Source organism: Colossoma macropomum, unplaced genomic scaffold, assembly GCF_904425465.1.
Source record: "Colossoma macropomum unplaced genomic scaffold, Colossoma_macropomum, whole genome shotgun sequence".
Taxonomy (NCBI): domain Eukaryota; kingdom Metazoa; phylum Chordata; class Actinopteri; order Characiformes; family Serrasalmidae; genus Colossoma; species Colossoma macropomum.
This window is the reverse complement of record NW_023494790.1, coordinates 12,352,536-12,371,006: the sequence shown is the minus strand read 5'-3', so window position 1 is coordinate 12,371,006 and position 18,471 is coordinate 12,352,536. Positions and strand designations below refer to the sequence as shown.

General features: G+C 37.8%; 1 protein-coding gene across 3 annotated transcripts in view; it reads right to left on the bottom strand.

Moving 5' to 3' along the window:
• Positions 1-18,471, bottom strand: part of aclyb (ATP citrate lyase b) — a 39,714-nt gene that overhangs the window by 4,366 nt on the left and 16,877 nt on the right. The window contains exons 7-25 of one of the 3 annotated variants that reach the window (XM_036572133.1): positions 18,080-18,210; positions 17,653-17,771; positions 16,609-16,745; positions 16,349-16,410; positions 15,669-15,786; positions 14,997-15,151; positions 13,747-13,840; positions 12,848-12,904; positions 11,131-11,160; positions 7,702-7,843; positions 7,227-7,395; positions 5,904-6,008; positions 5,598-5,794; positions 4,325-4,406; positions 4,091-4,201; positions 3,224-3,351; positions 2,595-2,688; positions 1,940-2,094; positions 817-967 (exon numbers count right to left, since the gene is read on the bottom strand). In XM_036572133.1, coding sequence (XP_036428026.1) covers positions 817-967; positions 1,940-2,094; positions 2,595-2,688; positions 3,224-3,351; positions 4,091-4,201; positions 4,325-4,406; positions 5,598-5,794; positions 5,904-6,008; positions 7,227-7,395; positions 7,702-7,843; positions 11,131-11,160; positions 12,848-12,904; positions 13,747-13,840; positions 14,997-15,151; positions 15,669-15,786; positions 16,349-16,410; positions 16,609-16,745; positions 17,653-17,771; positions 18,080-18,210 — 2,237 coding nt within the window. The remainder of the gene's footprint in view (positions 1-816; positions 968-1,939; positions 2,095-2,594; positions 2,689-3,223; positions 3,352-4,090; positions 4,202-4,324; positions 4,407-5,597; positions 5,795-5,903; positions 6,009-7,226; positions 7,396-7,701; positions 7,844-11,130; positions 11,161-12,847; positions 12,905-13,746; positions 13,841-14,996; positions 15,152-15,668; positions 15,787-16,348; positions 16,411-16,608; positions 16,746-17,652; positions 17,772-18,079; positions 18,211-18,471) is intronic. The other 2 variants (XM_036572134.1, XM_036572135.1) reach the window with 2 other exon arrangements.

Genomic DNA, 18,471 nt, shown 5'->3' with positions numbered 1-18,471 from the left:
ATGCACCTCAGCACTCTTGCTGTGGTTCCTAAACACTTCTACTTTTCAATAATCCCATTCACAGCTGATTGTGGAACATCTAGCAGGGACGAAATTTCGCAAACTGACTTGTTGCAACAGCTGCATCCTATTACAGCACCAAGCTCGAATTCAGTGAGCTCTTTAGAACGACCCATTCTTTCAAAAATGTTTGTAAAGACAGACTGAATGGCTAGGTGCTTGATTTTATACACTTGTGGCTATGAGACTGAATGAAACAACTGAATTCAGTGATTAAAAGGTGTGTCCTAATTCTTTTGTCCATACTTAAAACCTATATTTGAAGGAGACAACTGCAGAATTTACCACAGCAACATACAGCTGGGCCTCAGCCTGCACCACTAAGAATGATTCAAAAGATCAATAGTAAAATGCTTTAATTTTTGTGTTATTAAAAGTGTATCATGTTAACTTTGACATCATTATTCTTTTTACAATATCTAATTAATTACAGAATAAATTGCAGAAAGGATCAAATCCATACATCAATATATTACTGCTGAATATGAAAAGAAGTGGTTAATTGAAGAAAAATTATTTATAATCAGTAAACATTACACTGACAAACATCCAATTACTTGCTGTAAATATCAAACATTTTAAATCTAGGTAGCAGTGACTGACTGTTTACTTCCTGCATGAAATAACACTGCATGAAATTGGCTTCTGTAACCCACAGTGACTGTTTACTTCAGTCTTATTGTGCAGAGTTGTAGCAGTTACATCTGCAGTAAGACGAACACAGTTATATATGTGCAATAATGAGTCAGGTCTTACAATGGTAAGCAGGCCAGAGGTGAGGCTGGAGACGAGGTCTTTTCCTGCACGTGCACACACAATGGTGTTGTGGGCTCCTGACACTGCAGGGCCGTGATCTGCCGTCACCATCAGACACATCTCAATGAACTGACACGCATAGCGAGGTAACCTGTAGCGGTGGGATTAAAAAAAACAAAAAAAAAAAACAGTGCGACCACAAATCAGTTAATAAAGTATTAAAACATACATGATTTTACAGTACGAAGAAACAGCCCACATTCAGACCATGTATGCCTGAATAGGAGGAGTCAACACAACCAATTGTGTAAAACTGCTCAGTGGAAACTTCTTGTATTTTAAATTCAGTACTCAGTGGTGGCAAATAATAAATTTTATCCAACTCCCCCTTCCCCAAAAGTATTTGATCAACTAAGACATGTTTTGTCTGAAGTTCGCCTGTGTAGTTTTATACTGTGTAGCTTTGTACACTTGCTCATGTGGTTTCTGACACTGTATGAAATACTGTTATCCACTGTAGGTCCTGAACTTTGTGCATTTTTCCCCCAATTTTAAAGAGAACAGTACATCACGGGTTTTGAGAATAATTGCACAATTTTTTTTTTTGCCAAAATAAGTGCACAGCTAAGTGACATTCAGGCAAGATGGAGATTTTTCTGCATATTTCACACAAGTTTTATGTTTTTTTGGCAACAATAAGAAGTCACTGTTCATTTGGTTACCTCTTGCACAGTTATCTGACTCTAGATGTGATCACTTGAATATGATGCCTTGTGGGTATTCATATTTTAATTATACTGTAATTTCATTCTGAATTTTCATTCTGATTTTATTATAACTTCGTTCTGGGTGTTATTTTTAAAAACTTCATTCTGAGTGTAATTTTACTTTAACTTCATTCTGGATATTAAGTTTATTATATTAACGTCATTATTTTTTAAATTACCTTTTATACTAACTTCATTATTTTCTCTGTATTATTATTATAGGTTTCCTTCTTCTTGAGCACCAATACAACTGCTGTGTTGTGGGCCACAAATAAAACATACCAAGCTTAAATGAATGCGGGGTGTGTGTTTGTGTGCACGCGTGTGCATATATATAAATAAATAAGCAGTCAGACCTCCTCTGGAACCAGAGCAGCCCGAGGACTCCTCCCAAGCCCATCTCCTCTTTAAAGACCTCAGTGATGGGCATGCCAGCATAGATCAGCTCCTGACCTCGCTCATCGCAGATACTCGTCATGAAGGACGCTGGCTTACGGATCAGACCAAGCTCCTAAACACAGAGAGAAAGAATGTGTGGTAGTTATTGAATCCGCATGTATTTTTTATTCAACTGTATTTCAGAATTTTTATTCTATGCTATTTCTTTTCGTTATCAATTATTGTCAATTAAAGGTTCTATCTGGCATTCTTGAAATATTTCATCTCCAATACCTCAAAACTGCACTGAAAGCAGACAGACTCTTATGCGTCTAAGCAGATGAATTACAATTCATAGCAATATAAAAGGAGAACAAATGTGTGAGTGAGTGAGTGAGTGAGAGAGAGAGAGAGAGAGTGAGTGTGTGTAAAGAAGGTTGGACAATTTGTCTCTGATATAGTTTGTTTACAAAGGATTTTTTTCACACTTCAAAATGTATGACGAGATGTCTTTTCTCCTTTTTAATGAAAGCAAAATAATAATAATAATAATAATAATAATAATAGAAAAAAAAACCCTGGTATAGTACTGATTGTATTCTTTGAGGTTGTGTAAGCAGTACTGAGAGTTACCCTGGCCCAGGAGTAGTCCATTGGCACTGTTGGAGGCGGAACCTCCTGAGCTGGAATAATAACCCCATTCGCTACCAGGTCATCATACACCGACCTGTACAGGCACACAGAGCACATCCTTATAAAACCTTAATGCAGAGCCAGTTATAACAGAACATCATACAGATCGATGACGCACAGGAATACTTTTAATCCTTGTGAAAACACCTCATTAAAACATAAACCAAGTCATTCAGGGTGGTTTAATGTGAAAGGCTCCATTCTAGATAAAGAGTCTGCTGATAGGAACAAGACATGCAAAGCATTAAATGCCTCTGAAAGGTTTCACAGAAAATAGTTACATGAAAGGGTTTCAAATAGGTGTCTGATGCATGAGCCACTGTTTTATAAGTTTTGAGTTTTGTCTTTATATCTTGTCTTTATATGCACAAATGCTAGAGAAGTATATGCAGCAAGTTGTAAGACAATACAGTGTTTAAAAAAAACATTTTTGGATTTACCAGTAGTGTACCATTATCAGCACTGAAACTGAAGACGTGTAGGTTCACTGGTGGTTTTGAATAGGAAATAAAATGGCTATATTTGTGTAAAGTAAAAGTCAGGTCGTTAGTCTATTGGTAAATTCTGACCTGATAACATCTCCCAGCTCATCGAAGCTCTTGGGCACAAACACACCGGCTTCCCGCAGTGCCTGGTTTTTAGCCACAGCCGTCTCCGACGCCTGATTCGCACACGCTCCCGCATGACCAAACTGCACCTACAACACCACACAAACATAGTCAACACACACTGATCAATTTAGCTTTTATTTTACAATTAGTCTGAATATGTGAAGTGTTTATCAGCAATTTTACTATTAAAAACGGATCAAATGAGATGAATGGCCTATAAAAGAAAATGTGATGTACAAATGTGCAAATGTGAGTCGTACAAAAACAGTCCATGCCTGTCATTTTTTTAAACAATACATATAGAGTTGTGATGTTTAATTGTACTGTTTGTTCTGTGCAGAAGTCTTAGACATCCAAGATAATGATTTACATGTTTTGTCCAATAAATACACTATAAAAAAACTAGAAAAAATACAAATGCAAATAAATACAGTAAAATGTAAGAAGAACTTCAAGTTTTGGTTTGGCTCCTGACTTCTCTAGCAAGTTTGAGCAATGCTTGGGGGGAAACAAAAGCCCCGACCTCCCTGAGCACTACGATCATCTTCAATCCAGGTCCATTCTATCATCAGTACCTGATTTAATTTAATGAAGGATTGCACAGATAAACTAGGTATCGGATGGTAACCGTAAATACTGGACCTTCTTTGAGTAGCGCTTTGGAAATGGTTACGCCAACACAAAAATATTAAATCAGAACAGATTAGTATATTTATTTTATGCACATATATGTATGCAATTGTTTTTGTACCTAAAACAAATTATCGATAATCTTTATATTAATGGCAAGTAAATATGTAACATTTAAAGAAGCAGCCAGTGAACCTCAGAGGAGAACATAGTGGCACATGTGCCAATACACCAGCAGACCACAGGCTTAGTGATCCTGCCCTCTTTAACACCCTCGCAGATCTTATACTCTTCAGTGCCTCCAATCTGCACACACAACAGGAGAGAAAGTCAGGGCTGAGTAAGATCTGGTCACACAAGAGCTTGAACTTGTGAGTCAAACTTTGAGTAAGGGTATAACAACGTTAATACAGAAGAGAAAGCCCTGACCTCCCCGAGCACTACGATCATCTTCACTCCAGGAGTGTCCTGGTAACGCAGAACGTGGTCCATGAACGTAGAACCAGGGTAACTGCAGAAAAAGGGGAGACACACATATACCATCAGAACTGGTTCCTATTTTCATTTAATTTTACTTTTCTTTTAATTTGTTTAGAAAAAAAAACACACAGAAGGAAGTTTGGGGAAGGGTTTAGGATTCCTCATCTTTCAGGGAAATAAAAAAAAAATAATTAAAAAAATCTCTCAGCAGGCACAAAACTACAAGCCATGACTGTCAAAAATGCAGGTGCAGCCCCCTAATGAGGGTTCAGAGGGAGACAGTGTCAGTGTTCTTCTGACAACAGTGATATACAAGATCAATCACCTAGCTTTTAGGAACTTTGCGTACAATGACCTTACTCAGATAAATTACATAATTATACAGACCTCCTAAGATAAAAAGAGAACTATAAAGTTTTGAAACTATTAAGGAAAAAAGAAAAAAGATCAAGATATCTTATTTTAATCAGACAGAAATCTAGCTTTACAATCTTAAAAATTCCAAAACTTTGCATTCTTAAAATAAACAGAAGTCTGAAGCAGGCTGATTAATCTCACAGATACAAATCTAGTTTAGTTTTTTGCTCATAAAAACATCTAGCCTGTCTTGTTGGAATTTCATTTTATGTATTTTATAGTATACATATAAAAACTCAAAAAATGCTATGAAATATTTATAAAATACATACAATGACATTTCAACAAGACAAATCTTTTGCCTTTTCAGCCAGTGTGTTCATCTTGTGGAGTTAATGAATCCATTTACCATCATTTGTGTGGCATTTTGTGAACATGTCATGCCTCATTCTAAGAAGCATTTTCAGGAACGCATCTTATTTTAAGCAGAGTAATTATTTAAGAGAAGTGTACAGAAATTCTGTACCTAATGAGGTTTTAAGAAAATGCTTAAAGCAAGATTCATGATAGTTTTGCTAATTTTAGATTATTATTTTAAGACCAGATCAAATTATTTTACTTAGATCTAGCCACCATGCCTTAAAGCAATGAAATATTTCTTTTAAGATACTAAAAATTACTCAAAAGATCTTTTTTTCTTATTCAACGAAATATTATTAAATACATATTTCCCAGTGTTAAAGGCAAGTTGTTGGAGATAAACTAATTCATAAGAACATCCTGAAGAACCTCCACACTGAACTGCCTGTAAAGGCAAATGATATTTTATCTAAAGCAGTGTGAAGGAGTCAAAGTTCTCCCTCACCGGTCTCCTCCGATGGCCACACCCTCGTACACCCCATCTGTGGTGCGGGAGATGATGTTGTTGAGCTCGTTAGACATGCCTCCGGATCGGGACACATACGCCACGCTGCCTGGCCGGTACAGTTTCGATGCCAGAATGTTGTCCAGCATCCCTCCTGTGTTACCAATCTTAAAGCAGCCTGGCTTTATACCACCAACCTAAACAGACAAACACTAAATAAGACCTTGAAACACTAATTTGAAAGTAAGGAGAGTAATCTGACACTTGCACACGTCATCAACGGTCATTAATGGTGCGTGAATTTACTGTTGCAGGCCCGATGATGGTGACTCCTTTCTCATCTGCGGTCTTGATCAGTTTACGTGTCAGTGCTTCAGGAATGCCTTCAGCGATGATGGCTATAGTGTGGATCTGACAGCAGAGCAGAAAAAGGAATCAGAGACGTGTTCATAACGAAACCACAACACACCAATGATGCTCCTATTTGTTTTACATGCACAGAAGAGGGAAATGTACTCAGAGACTACAACAGTCACTATCAGTTATATGAACAGTAATCTATAGATTATTTTGAAGACTAATTTAGTTTAACGTTTGGAAAAAAGCCAAAAACAATAAAATGGCCATAAACAATAAAAACGTGCAGCATGTCAGAGTTGTCAGGAGTGCAATGTTGTTCTACACAGATAGCAACACATATCACCAATAAACGCCTACTGACAGACATAAATATATAGACAATAAAGACTTTTATCTGTTGATAAAGAGGTTCATTGTTCAGATTACTCATTCAAATGGTTTTGTTCTGTGTACTTTCATTGCATTTTCAGTGAAAATGTGAAAAAATGAATTTTCAGTTTTAGTTTTTTTCATGCATTGCATATTGATTTTGTCTTAAACATCAAGATGTCAAAAACAAAGATAGGCCTAACCACCCGCTTCAGGCTTAGGTACTAAAAAAAAGTGGTCATCCAATCCCTCCAATCCAAATGTAGCACAACTCATTTAGCTTACTGCTGAACAATTTTTAAAACCAAAATTAATGCTTTTTTCATCTTTAAGACCTCAACATAGCAAAAACAAGCTGTGAGCTGGTTAGTTTTAGTTGATATACAGTTTTAGATTATTCTAATATATAAAATGAGCTATGTTTTAGGAACTTAAGACTTTCCACTTTATTTTTAATTAGGGATGGACTTATCGGCTTATGAATATACCTGAACATTGCTACATTTAATGCCTCTAAAAGTCATCTAGATCATTTTATGACCTTAAAATTTTCAAATTAATTTGATTTTTTTAATGATCTGAGGGAACTCAGACTTCTGAATGCATTAACTGAATGGATCACAAAGGTAGAAGCATTCAAAGTACTGGCATTCCAATTACAATTTTAATGATGAACTGGGATATACCTATCAGACTGTTCATTCAAATTGTAGTAATAATAATAATAATAATAATAATAATAATTTAAAAAAAAGTGCTGGTGCAAGTGAACAGCTGTACTGCTACAGTCTTACTGTAAATCATGCACCACGTTAACTAACGTTTACAAAGTAATAATCTTACAATAAACAGCAAACTGTTTAAGAGAAAGACTGAAAAACACCCAAACAGAACTCTCACCTGTGGGTACTGCATGGTTTCCATGGTGCTGTCGTACGCAGAGCGGAGAGATGCAAAGCTGATCAGGACGTCCACTTCCGGGTGCTTCTTCATGGCCTCAGCCATGTTCTTATAGACTGGCAACAAGATCTCCTTATGACCCCAGTAGAACTTCTGCTTGTGGTCACCACTGATACAAACACATTCAAAAACCTTTACATCCTCACGAAAAACGGGATACAAAACGGAGTGAATTCTATTAATAGATGTTGATGTTGTTGGCCGTTTAGTGCCAGCACATTAGCCTACTTTTAAATGCTCATCTTAAGTGAAGTGTTTCAATAAAAAACAGCTCATGCTAAAGCTTAGCAGTATTTGAAGAAAAAAATATCAGATCAGTATCGGCCACTAAAGATTTTAACGTCTGTTTCGGAAAAGAAAAGGTTGCACTGTGCCATCACTAACTTAAACAGCCATTTCCTCAGATTGTACTCACGTGAAAGGGTAGACCATGGCTGCTACTGAGGGCTCCTCTCGAGAGCACACATAGTCAAAGTCCAGCATACCCTGCACTGCCCGAGTCTGCATGCCCCACACTATAGATTTAGTGTGGTTACTGAACAGAGTGGTGGCTTTAGCTAGACAGCAAAAGAGAGAACGAGAGACAGACGGAGAGTATTTACTGACCCATTCTTTAGACATCAGTCACAAGTTAACACAAATGGTCACAATCCCAGTTCTGCTCTGCACATTTCTATGCTTTTCTTATTGTAACCTCATCCAGCACTTGAGGAACTTGTTAATTAGTTAAGGCCAATTTATACTTCTGCTTGTAAATATTTCTGCATAGAGATGCAGAGAAGGTGGTTTATGGACAAGAATAACTCGCAGAGGCTTAAAGAGGAGCCAACATGCGTACCTTCAAAATCTCAACTACACGTCTGAATCTGCGGTGCAGTGTATCAAGCAAGTGCTGGTTGGCTGAGCAGAGAAAGATTTAGCTTAGGACAAACAAGAGCGCACAGCAAATCAAACAGTTGAGAAGGTGTGTCACTGCAAGCCTTTACATAACCCTTTTTGACATTACATCAACCAATAATCTCCCTCCAATGAATTACTTAAAGGGAGATTAGTTTATCTATTATTTTATTATTTTATGTTATCCATCAAAATATTTATTCATATTTATCACAGAAAAATGTGCCTTTTATCTTTCCATTCTTTCCCTACAATGCAACACAATGTAGAAGAAAATCCTCTCTTGGGTTAAAAATTAACGTTCATCTTCATTTGTTTATAGAGGATTTAGTTATTAAAATATTCCATTTTGGCTGTCATCTGTCATCCAGTGCACGCTAGCATTATGTGCAAACTTGTTGGCAGCCTACAAAATCACCTGTGCACAGTGCCTGCAGATATTCGTTAACAAGCAGATGCAGAAGTATAGCTGAGCCCTTAATGAGTCAAATCAAGTGGACTAAATGAAGGAAAACACAAAATGTGCAGGACGTGGGTTGGGAAACACTGGGTTAATATAAAGGGTCACAATGTGAACAGAGAACTGCGTGAGCAGAATATGACCATTATACAAGAGTGAGAGCTCCTCCATAACCTCTATAAAATTTACATTAAAAAGGTGCAATAGTTACTATTTTTTTACAATCTTACTATTACTGATAAGCAGATCAAACACTAAAAATGTTTAAAAGTATCCAGACACACCTTCTAATGAGTGAATTGAGCTACTTTAAGGTACACCTACTGCTGACATAGACAAAGACATTCAGTTGCACACAGTTTGTATAATCTCCATAGACAATCATTGGCAAAAATATCATTGGCCTTTTTTACAGTTACTTTGTACAATAAAAATATAAAATTTAAAACTGTTGTTGCAAATTGTTCACCCTCAGCAGCTTTCTGACGTATTTACTTTTTTTTCCCCCAAACATTTTCTCCCCAATTTAGTTATTTCCAATTCCACCCACTAATAAAGGACTCCCCCAGTCACACGATATCACCAGTGCAAGGAGGGCGAAGGCTACCACAGGCTTCCTCTGAGACCTGTGAAGCGTCACCGCATCTTTTCGCACTGCCGCTCACACAAAGTAATGGGGGGAAAGGCGGGGTCATCCTACCTACCCAGCCAGTTGTGCTCTCTTGGGCTCCTGGACTTATTTACTTACTTAACTATTGTTTACAGACTGGTAGATCTACCGGGAAATGTGAATACAGCACAAAATGCTTATCTAGCATTCTGCTTGATAAGGGTCATTAATTTGCGGAGGTTTTCTTGGTGATTTTTGGGCATTTTTTTTACCAAATTTAGTAGTGTTCAACTTCACCCACCTTCACCTAGCTAGGTCTTCCCCTATCACACAATACTACCACTGGTAGGAGGGTGAAGTCTAACACATACCTCCTCCGAGTCATGTAAAGCGCTAGGCTGGCTAGGCTGGCTGTGCTGGCTGGGGGGGCGGGGATCTTACTCACCCAGAGAGAGCGAGACCAAATGTGCTCTCTTGGACCCCTGGTCATGAATGGCTATAGCATCAGCGGGAATTGAACTTGCGATCTCCTGATGTCAGGATCAACACTTTAAGTTGCTTTTTTAAATTTTTTATTCAGTTTTCTGTTCTGCTTATTTCACAGCTTTGCTAAGTGGCACGTGTGTACACACTGTCCCCCTGCTCTGTCCAGTTAACATGAGCAGTGAAATGAAAAGCAAGATGTACTTCGACACTCACGCCACACAGAGATAGTATGTGTATGTCTTAACACTGTGAACAAATCGATCCTCAGTGTGATCTGCTAAAAAGCACAGCACCTGTCAAGCAAATCCAACTTGGCATTATCCCAGATAACTGGCTATTTAGCTGACTACATATACAGCAGTGTTCGTCTGTGTTCCACTATACGCTGTTAGCCACAGTTGCTAATTGGTTTGCACCCCCTGTCTGGAAACTCTGCAGAGGACCTCTGCTGACCACTATACACTTTTACCTATTGCACCTTTAAACATTCTAGGAATACCACATAATTATTTTTTGAAGCACAACCACTGTATACCAAAACCACAACCACCAAACGCCCCCTCAAACTGACTGATTAAAACACACTGATTGATTACAAGATGTGATTATAACAGACCAGACTGCTGGCACTGCTAATCAATCAGCCAGATAATTTCTGTTCAATGAAAAAGCTGTACATGAGTCCTTTTAGAACCCGTCTGAGGGGAAACACTGCAAAATGTTAAGGAGGCGTATGTCACCACGGTAACTGACTGAGCACACAATTAGCATACACAAGATATATACAAGAACAAAAGGGGATTTGGACAAAAATATATATTGAGAAAATTCAGATTGGGCTGCCAGTGTTTACGTGGCTGACTTTGGCCATTCAGGATTTTGCATTAAAAGATTCTCAGTCAGTTACCATGATAACATGAAAAGCACACCAACTCAGGAACAAACAGAAAGGGAGGAAAGAGGGTGAAAGAGAATGAAGGAGAAGAGGGGGAGAATAAGAAGAGACAGAAAGAAAAAGAAAAAGAAAGAAAAAAGAAAGAAAGAAAGGCAGGAGCAAGAGAAAGACAGGAGCAAGAGAAAGAAAGGCAATAGAGCAAGACAGAGAGACAAAAGGAGAAAGAGAGACAGACTGAGAGCGAGACAGAAAAAACAGGTAGAGAGTGTGTGTGAGACAGAGACAGAGACAGAGAGACAGAGAGAGAGAGAGAGAGAGAGAGAGAGTGAGAGTGAGTGTGTGAGTGAGAGAGTGAGAGAGAGAGAGAGAGAGAGAGTGAGAGAGAGAGAGAGAGAGAGAGAGTGAGAGAGAGAGTGAGAGAGAGAGTGAGAGTGAGAGTGAGTGAGAGAGAGAGAGAGAGAGAGAGGGGTGAAAAAGCTGACATGCTCTTTCCTACCTCCACTCCTGTCTGCTGTGCTCTGTAGTTCTGTTGACCACACAACACAGAGACCACAAAAATAAAATAAATTAAAAATAAACAAAAACAACAAAAACAAACCAAAATAAATGTTGAAAATAAAAAAACCCTTAACTAATACACAAAAGTTCAGCCGCACAGCCAAATAAATTCAAAAGCAAAAAGACCTCCAGGATCTTAAATGGAACATACAGTCCTTTGGTCATATTAGCACTGGGCCTGGACAACCAGGTGATGCAACCGAATATCACTGAAGACTGACGATAAACTCTACCACAATGATGCTTTAAAGGCGATAATCGCCATTGTTGGGAAAGAAACTGACAGAGAACCAAGGCTGACAGTTGAATTGTTTTTATATCAAAATCTCTATATGAAAGAGTGCAATTTGCAAATTGCAAAAGCTGAAATTTTAATTGTATTCTACACTACTCAGAGTTGTCTTAAGTTTTAAGTTTTTTTTTAATATGTGAAGCACGTGGATATGACATTTAGAGCACATGTAGTCTGAAGGTTCTCCAAAAAGGGGCGCTATTAGTATGCAACTGGCCATGAGCCCACACCAGTAGGAGCTCACAAATACACACACTTGTAGTAACAATTTTCAGAACGAGAGGTGAAACGGTTTTCAAAGGATGTTACTCAATGTTACATAATCTTAATGTCATTTTTTAAGAATTTTTATTGTCAGTTCCCGATGTGGGAAAAAACAAAACAAAAAAAAATGTACGCTAAAAATAGAACAGTCTTGAGCCCTGTGTAATTGAACAGAATTTTTAAAATCCATTCGTGGTGGAGGGGTACATGCAGGGTGTCGTGAGGCAAAATGTTGTCTTCAGATGATATTATTATTTCAGATTTGCCACTATTTTACCAAGATTAACATTACAAATAAAACTCAGAAGACATGTATAGGTTCACTGGTGTTTTGGATAGTAAATAAAATGGCTGTATTTGTGTTGTGAACATCACAACCCCTGGTTCCTATCACCACCACTGTAAAGAAATCTGAGTCATTGAGTTTCCATAGAATGAAGCATTTCAATCAAACTACTCTGAATGACTGTTTACACCTTAAACACTGAATTATACAGATATTTTGAATAAACAAAAATGGAATTCTTCTCTAAGTTATCCAGCTAACTGCGAAATCCTGTTTTATAAAATACACAAAATACAGCAGAATACTGATCATGCCTGGTAATAAACAGCAAATTTTAGCCACATTTCTCTTTCTCTCTTACTTACACACACACACACACACACAAACTATAACTAAAGGTTACAGCATAACGGACAAATTATCTGCCCATTAGCTAGTTAGAACTCAAATAAACAAACATTACTGACTGCTGCCCTCTTAAGCGTGTTATAGCACCAGTGAGCAGTTAGATCTGCTGTTTATGTTAGACTTATGACGCAGTTTCTGATTTCTTTTATTTGTATACATTCACCTCAACCCACATTCTGCTTGTTGCTATGTAAATATATGACTGTGAAAGATGGGACGGAAAATAATTGCAGTCAGCTTAAATAACTGCGATCAGATGATTATGTAATGAATGTGTCAGGCCTAACATACACTACAGTCTTTAGTCTAAATATCCTTTATCTGCACTGAACGGGGGCAGTAAAGAATGAGAGAGAAAAGGAAGAGCAAGGAAAAAGGGAAATGACATGACCCTAAAACTCTTACCTTGGACACTTGCACTGAACATATTCTTCATGGGCCAAGAATGATAAAAAGAGGAAGCTTAGAGGTGTGTATAGAGAGAAAAAAAGAAAGAAAGAAAGAAAGAAAGAAAGAAAGAAAGAAGAAGAAAGAAAGAAAGAAAGAAAGAAAGAAGAAGAAAGAAAGAAAGAAAGAAAGAACGAGAAAGAAAAGGGGAGGGTTGTACAGAAGAATGGAAAAAGAGAGGAAGAGCAAGAAATTAAAAATACTGAAACAGAAGAATACTGAAAGGGTGAAAAAGGATGAACAAAGTCAGTTAATGAATAGAGAGAACAAGTGGAAAAGAAGGAGAGAAATGTGCCTTTGTTTTTGGATATTCTTCTATTCCTACCTCCAGTGTTTATAATTATTATTATTATTATTATTATTATTATTATTATTATTGTTTTTATTATTATATTTACTTCTACCTGCCTAATGCTCAGCTTTTCAACAGTGACTGGGAAGAATGACCATCACTAACCATTCACACTAACCTAGCTGACTAAGCTGAGAGTTGACGAGAACATCACCATTACTGACTGGAGGAACTGGGTAAATTGCGCGCATCTCCCAATTAAATAGTCTCCTTTGTTGAGCTTTACAAGATGGCATTCTCTGCCAGTGTGAAAACTCTCTAATTGGTTATTCTAAGCATTCAAACCAGTTCAGTCCAGATTTTTAAAGAAAGGCTACATTTTTCTTTTCTGTGCTGTTATCAGCACTGAAGGTCTTTTTCTCCGGCTGCTTCTCAATTAACGCAATTTCAGAACACTCTGGATTTGTGATATTAACTTCCTATCACTTTGACAAGATCTGTATGATTTAATCCAGGCCAATAAGCCTGTGTCTCTTTTGGTAGAAGATGGCTGGTCTCTAGTTACCTGCTGGACCTCCTGGCTTGGCTTTCTTAGCAGGTGTGACATCATTGGTCAGTTTGTGCTCAGAGAACGATGCGGTTCTGGTTGTTGCTGGAGTCTACAAGCAGAATGAAATAAAGAGTGAATAAATAAAGATTCACGCACATATAGTCTTATGCAAAAAGACCTACAGTCAAATTACATGTTCTGTTCATCTTCTCAGTGAAAATAAATTAACACGTTCTCTACAGGAAACACACTTAAATTACTTATTATTATCATCATTACTACTTTGTATAACTAACTCTATGCAGTCAAGCACAGTCCTTGATGAAGTTAAACGTTACAATAGAATAGTAGAACTATCAGAAAATCATGAGTACACTCTGTCTGACAAGTTGGGGTAGTCTCACCAGCCAAACTTCTGCCAGACTTCGATGCGTTTTTTTCACTAAACATGGCCAAAAACCATCTACTTTAACAGGGAAAAGTCATCTGACTGACATGCAAAATGACCAGGCACAGACCAAGAGGAATAAACTGTTAAAAACATGCAAAGAGCAAGTGCTTTGTGAAAGCTTGTGTACAGAAGTATGGATAGCCAATCAGAATGCACCTGACAAAATCCTGATAGTCGTGGCCAGCTTAAATGTGAAAAGACAGAGATTTTGAGTTCTCTCACTCTTACTTCTATATTAGATCACATAAAAAATAGGTAACTATATTAAGTAATGTTAGAAAATTTAAGCATAAAAAATGCAAAGCATAAATCAGCTTTTAGTTAATAAATTTGAAAATACTTCATCAGGCTCACAGGTGCTGATAACAAGGGCACAAAATGTGTTTTATTATTTAGGCATTATTCACAAAGTAGGACTCTCATGGATGCTGCTACATATATTTACATGCGTGATATTGTTTTCCTCTAAATAAATCTGCTTTGGCTTTATTATTCCTGATGCACCGAAATGAAAATTTCTGACAAAAAAACAAAATTCAGGACTCCAAAGAAAAGCATGAACATGTGTACTGACCAGTGCAGTAAAGCGAAGAACTCAAACAGCGTTTTAATCACTGTTTTTCACTTTCATTACTAGTAGAATGCTCTGTTATTATGATTTTCCATTCAACCATTTTCGTTTAATGTCTTATAATAAACTGATAAAGTATATACTCATATGAATTTAAAGAGTTTGAAAAATTAGCTGTACCCAAACTCTTGATGGGTAGTGTAGATACCACACCTGCACACACCCAAACTCATGCACACTTACTGCAGCACTGCTACTGGAGTTCAACAAGAAGTTGGCTGTGTGGGCGGCAACTGGAGGCTGGTTGGGGATTGGTCGATGGCCGAGTGCCATGCCAACAATGGCAGTCATGTGGGTCTCTGTGCCAAAGACATGAATGGGAATCCCAGTGGTCTTTCCTGGACAAAGACACAGTAGATAACATCATTAGCGACCCATCAGGGAAAATGATTATGTTGCTGGGGCAGGCGGGAGATAAGTCCTCCTTTGTTGAACTAACAGCACCTACTCTTTTGAGAAGACTTTACGTTAGATGTTGGAACACTGCTGTGAGGATTTGATTGCATTCATCCACAAGAGCACTAGTGAGGTCAGGTACTGATGTTGGGGGATTAGTTCTGGATCACTCCAACTCATCCCAATGCTACTGAATGGAGCTTCATCACTCCAGAGAAAGAGGTTCCACTGCTCCACAGCCCAATACTGGGGGGCTTTACACGTCTCTAGTCGATTCTTGGCAAAGTGACCTTAGGCCCGTGTGCAGCTGCCCCAGATCATCCCATTCTAGTGGTAATGCTTTTCTATGATGAATATTCACTAAATTTACCTCACTAATTAGGGTCCTATAAATATTTGGACATACTGCATAGCTTGTATGAGAAAACAGCAAAAAGGAAGATCAGTACCACCACTTACCGACTTCTCCCATTACCCTGAGCCCCTCCTGATAATTCGGCCCTCCACGACGGACGAAGATGGTAACCTCATGCTCTTTCAGAGGGCCCTGGTAGTCTTTAATGGCTCGGACAATGCCCTAAACAGGAAAGGAGAGGCATGGCGGTCCAATACATGGTCCATTAAAATACAATCTTTTATAGAAACTACTACAAAGAGACCATTAAACAGTGTGAGACTAATAAATAACCCCAGACCAAACATGCTGCCACAGGCACTATGGTGTCATGTTAGACATTAAAAAACTCACAAAGTAATAGTTTGTTTGTCTATATGAGTATCCTGAAAGGAATATATCAAATTTGAAATATTTAGAGGGTCTGACCAGGTAAAATTCGTGTTCAGATTTCAGCCTGTATTGTTTTGATGCATTTAAACAGGATGAGACATATTGGGTTCCCTTGTGGGACAACCAGCTAAGGTTTTACCCTATCACCGGGAGGTCGCTGATTACTGTTAAAACTGCAGATCATCATTATTGGCCAAATGACACATTAGTCGGGGGCTACTTTTGACTATACACTTTGGATATTACACCAGACATTTAACAAGCAACAATCAGTAACCACTTGACTAATACTATTAATTTTTTTTTGCTATTTTATTACAAAATGCAATGTAAGACTGTGGAAGACCCTTACTTTAAAGGTAGCTGCTACGTTGGTGAAGTTAGCAATACTTCCACCGATGATTAATACTTTTCCTGTCAAAAGAACACAAATGTAAAGATAAAAAACAAATGATACAGTAGAAAACGTTCAAATGGCTGATTAAAAACTATACAGTTAAAAAGTAACTGTGACAAAATTTCATTTGCTTTGGACTATCAGTCAGATCTGTTTCTCTATAAAAACTTTTCTTTTTATTTTTTTTGTTCTCTCTCTTATAATCACACTCTTACCATCAGGGTGTTTCTCACGGGTCATGAGTGAGAGTATGGTCTTGGCATAGTCATACGTCTGTTGTTCACTGGGAGCGCCGGAGTATTCCCCGTAGTTTGCCAGCTCATCCACTCCACCCAGATCACATATGGTGTCACTAAGCAGACATGGCAAAAACCCATCACATCTTACTCAGAGCAGACGGCACAGCACTAACACTAGGGTTTAAGATTCAATCAAACATTAGTCATTTTATGCCCCTTGGAAGCAGACATGTTCCAGGAATTGTACTACAGGGACATTTTAAAGAAATCAGTTCTCTTTTAATGGACCATATTCTATATTCTTTTTGCATTTTATTTTTTCCTGGGCAGTTATGCAGTTATGATGTTTGTGTGGGTATATGTAACAAAAAAGTTATAATTAGTTTTTACATGAGCTCACTTTAAACAGGCTGTTTTTGTTACAGCGCCTTTAAGACACACATGTAAATGAGCTCTGTTCTGATTGGTTGCCCTCTCAAAAAGCAGTTCGGGCTTAAACAGTCCTTATAACACCAGTGTGAATGGGTGGGGCTAATCTGATATAGGCAGACATATGTAAAGGCTTTCATGACAACTTTGTTAGTACTCTGTAGCCCTTTTAACTCATTGTTCAAACTGTGTAGTGAAACTGGTTCTCAACTGTCTTAGAGTCAGGGTTTAAATCAGGGTTTGGTTTAGGACCAGAGTAAAGGTTAGCTTCACTTTTAGGAAAAATTTAGGTTAATTTAATAGATATTTAATTGAATGTAAATAAAGCATAAGTATCTATAAAACTGTTTTACAATCAAAATGTTATCTGATTAACGTTTCTGGCACACTTAACTGAACCAACTGGGTAGCGATTAAGCAAGCCTAGTCAAAAAGGAAAACATTTTGGGAACCACTAACATATAGGCCATTTCTACAGCTTTTAAGAAATATATATGCAGAGAGGAATACAAAGAAGTCATAGAAAAGGAATGAAGAATAAACAATCTGTGTTGAGTGGAAAAATGTTAAATGTTATATTATCTGGCACACCTGTAGACCACCGATGCACCTCCTCCTGCAACCATGGTCCAGATGCGTCCTCTAGGATTCAGCAGAGTCAGTTTGAGACTAGCACCACTCTTAGCATCCAAGTCTGCTATGTAGGCCTCCTACGAACACACACATGCACAAAAAAAAAGTAGTTAAAGGGGGCTGGTTATCACAGTTTTCACTCAGGGTCTTCTCATACACCAAATAAACGATATCAGCCAAATCTATGTAAAATTATGTGGTAAAGGCTTACGGCACTCTGCACAAAATGAGAGCAATACGAGTTTTGAACAGTGACTGAAGTTTTTTGTAATCAAAAACTGATAACATTTAAAGATCATTTCATATCAACAGATATTTTATACCAACACACCTCCCAACCCCACTCTGAGTACATGAGTATGTGTGTGGAGGTTTGTTCCTTTACCTCAGGGTAAGCCTCTCTTCCAAACGGAGGAGGAAACTCCACGTCGCCCCATTTAGGCTTACAGATGAAGTCAGCTGTGGCATCGATTTTAGCGGCCATGTCCAGAACGTACACACCCTCTTCATTGACGACTGCACAGCAAGAAAAGCAGACACACACATAAATAAGAACTGCTACAGCAGAGACAAAACGTTACCTGACAAATTACCCTGTATCTAAGCAGGTGGTAACTGTTAATTCCTGATTATAAACTGTAAGTGATGGTATAACCAAAATACCAGCAGACACTGATGCTGCATTGAAGTTCTGACTATAGCACCTAAACCTGAGAAGTAATTATTTGAATGAGTAGAAAATTATTTTAAATAATTATTTGAATGCAAAACTGATTG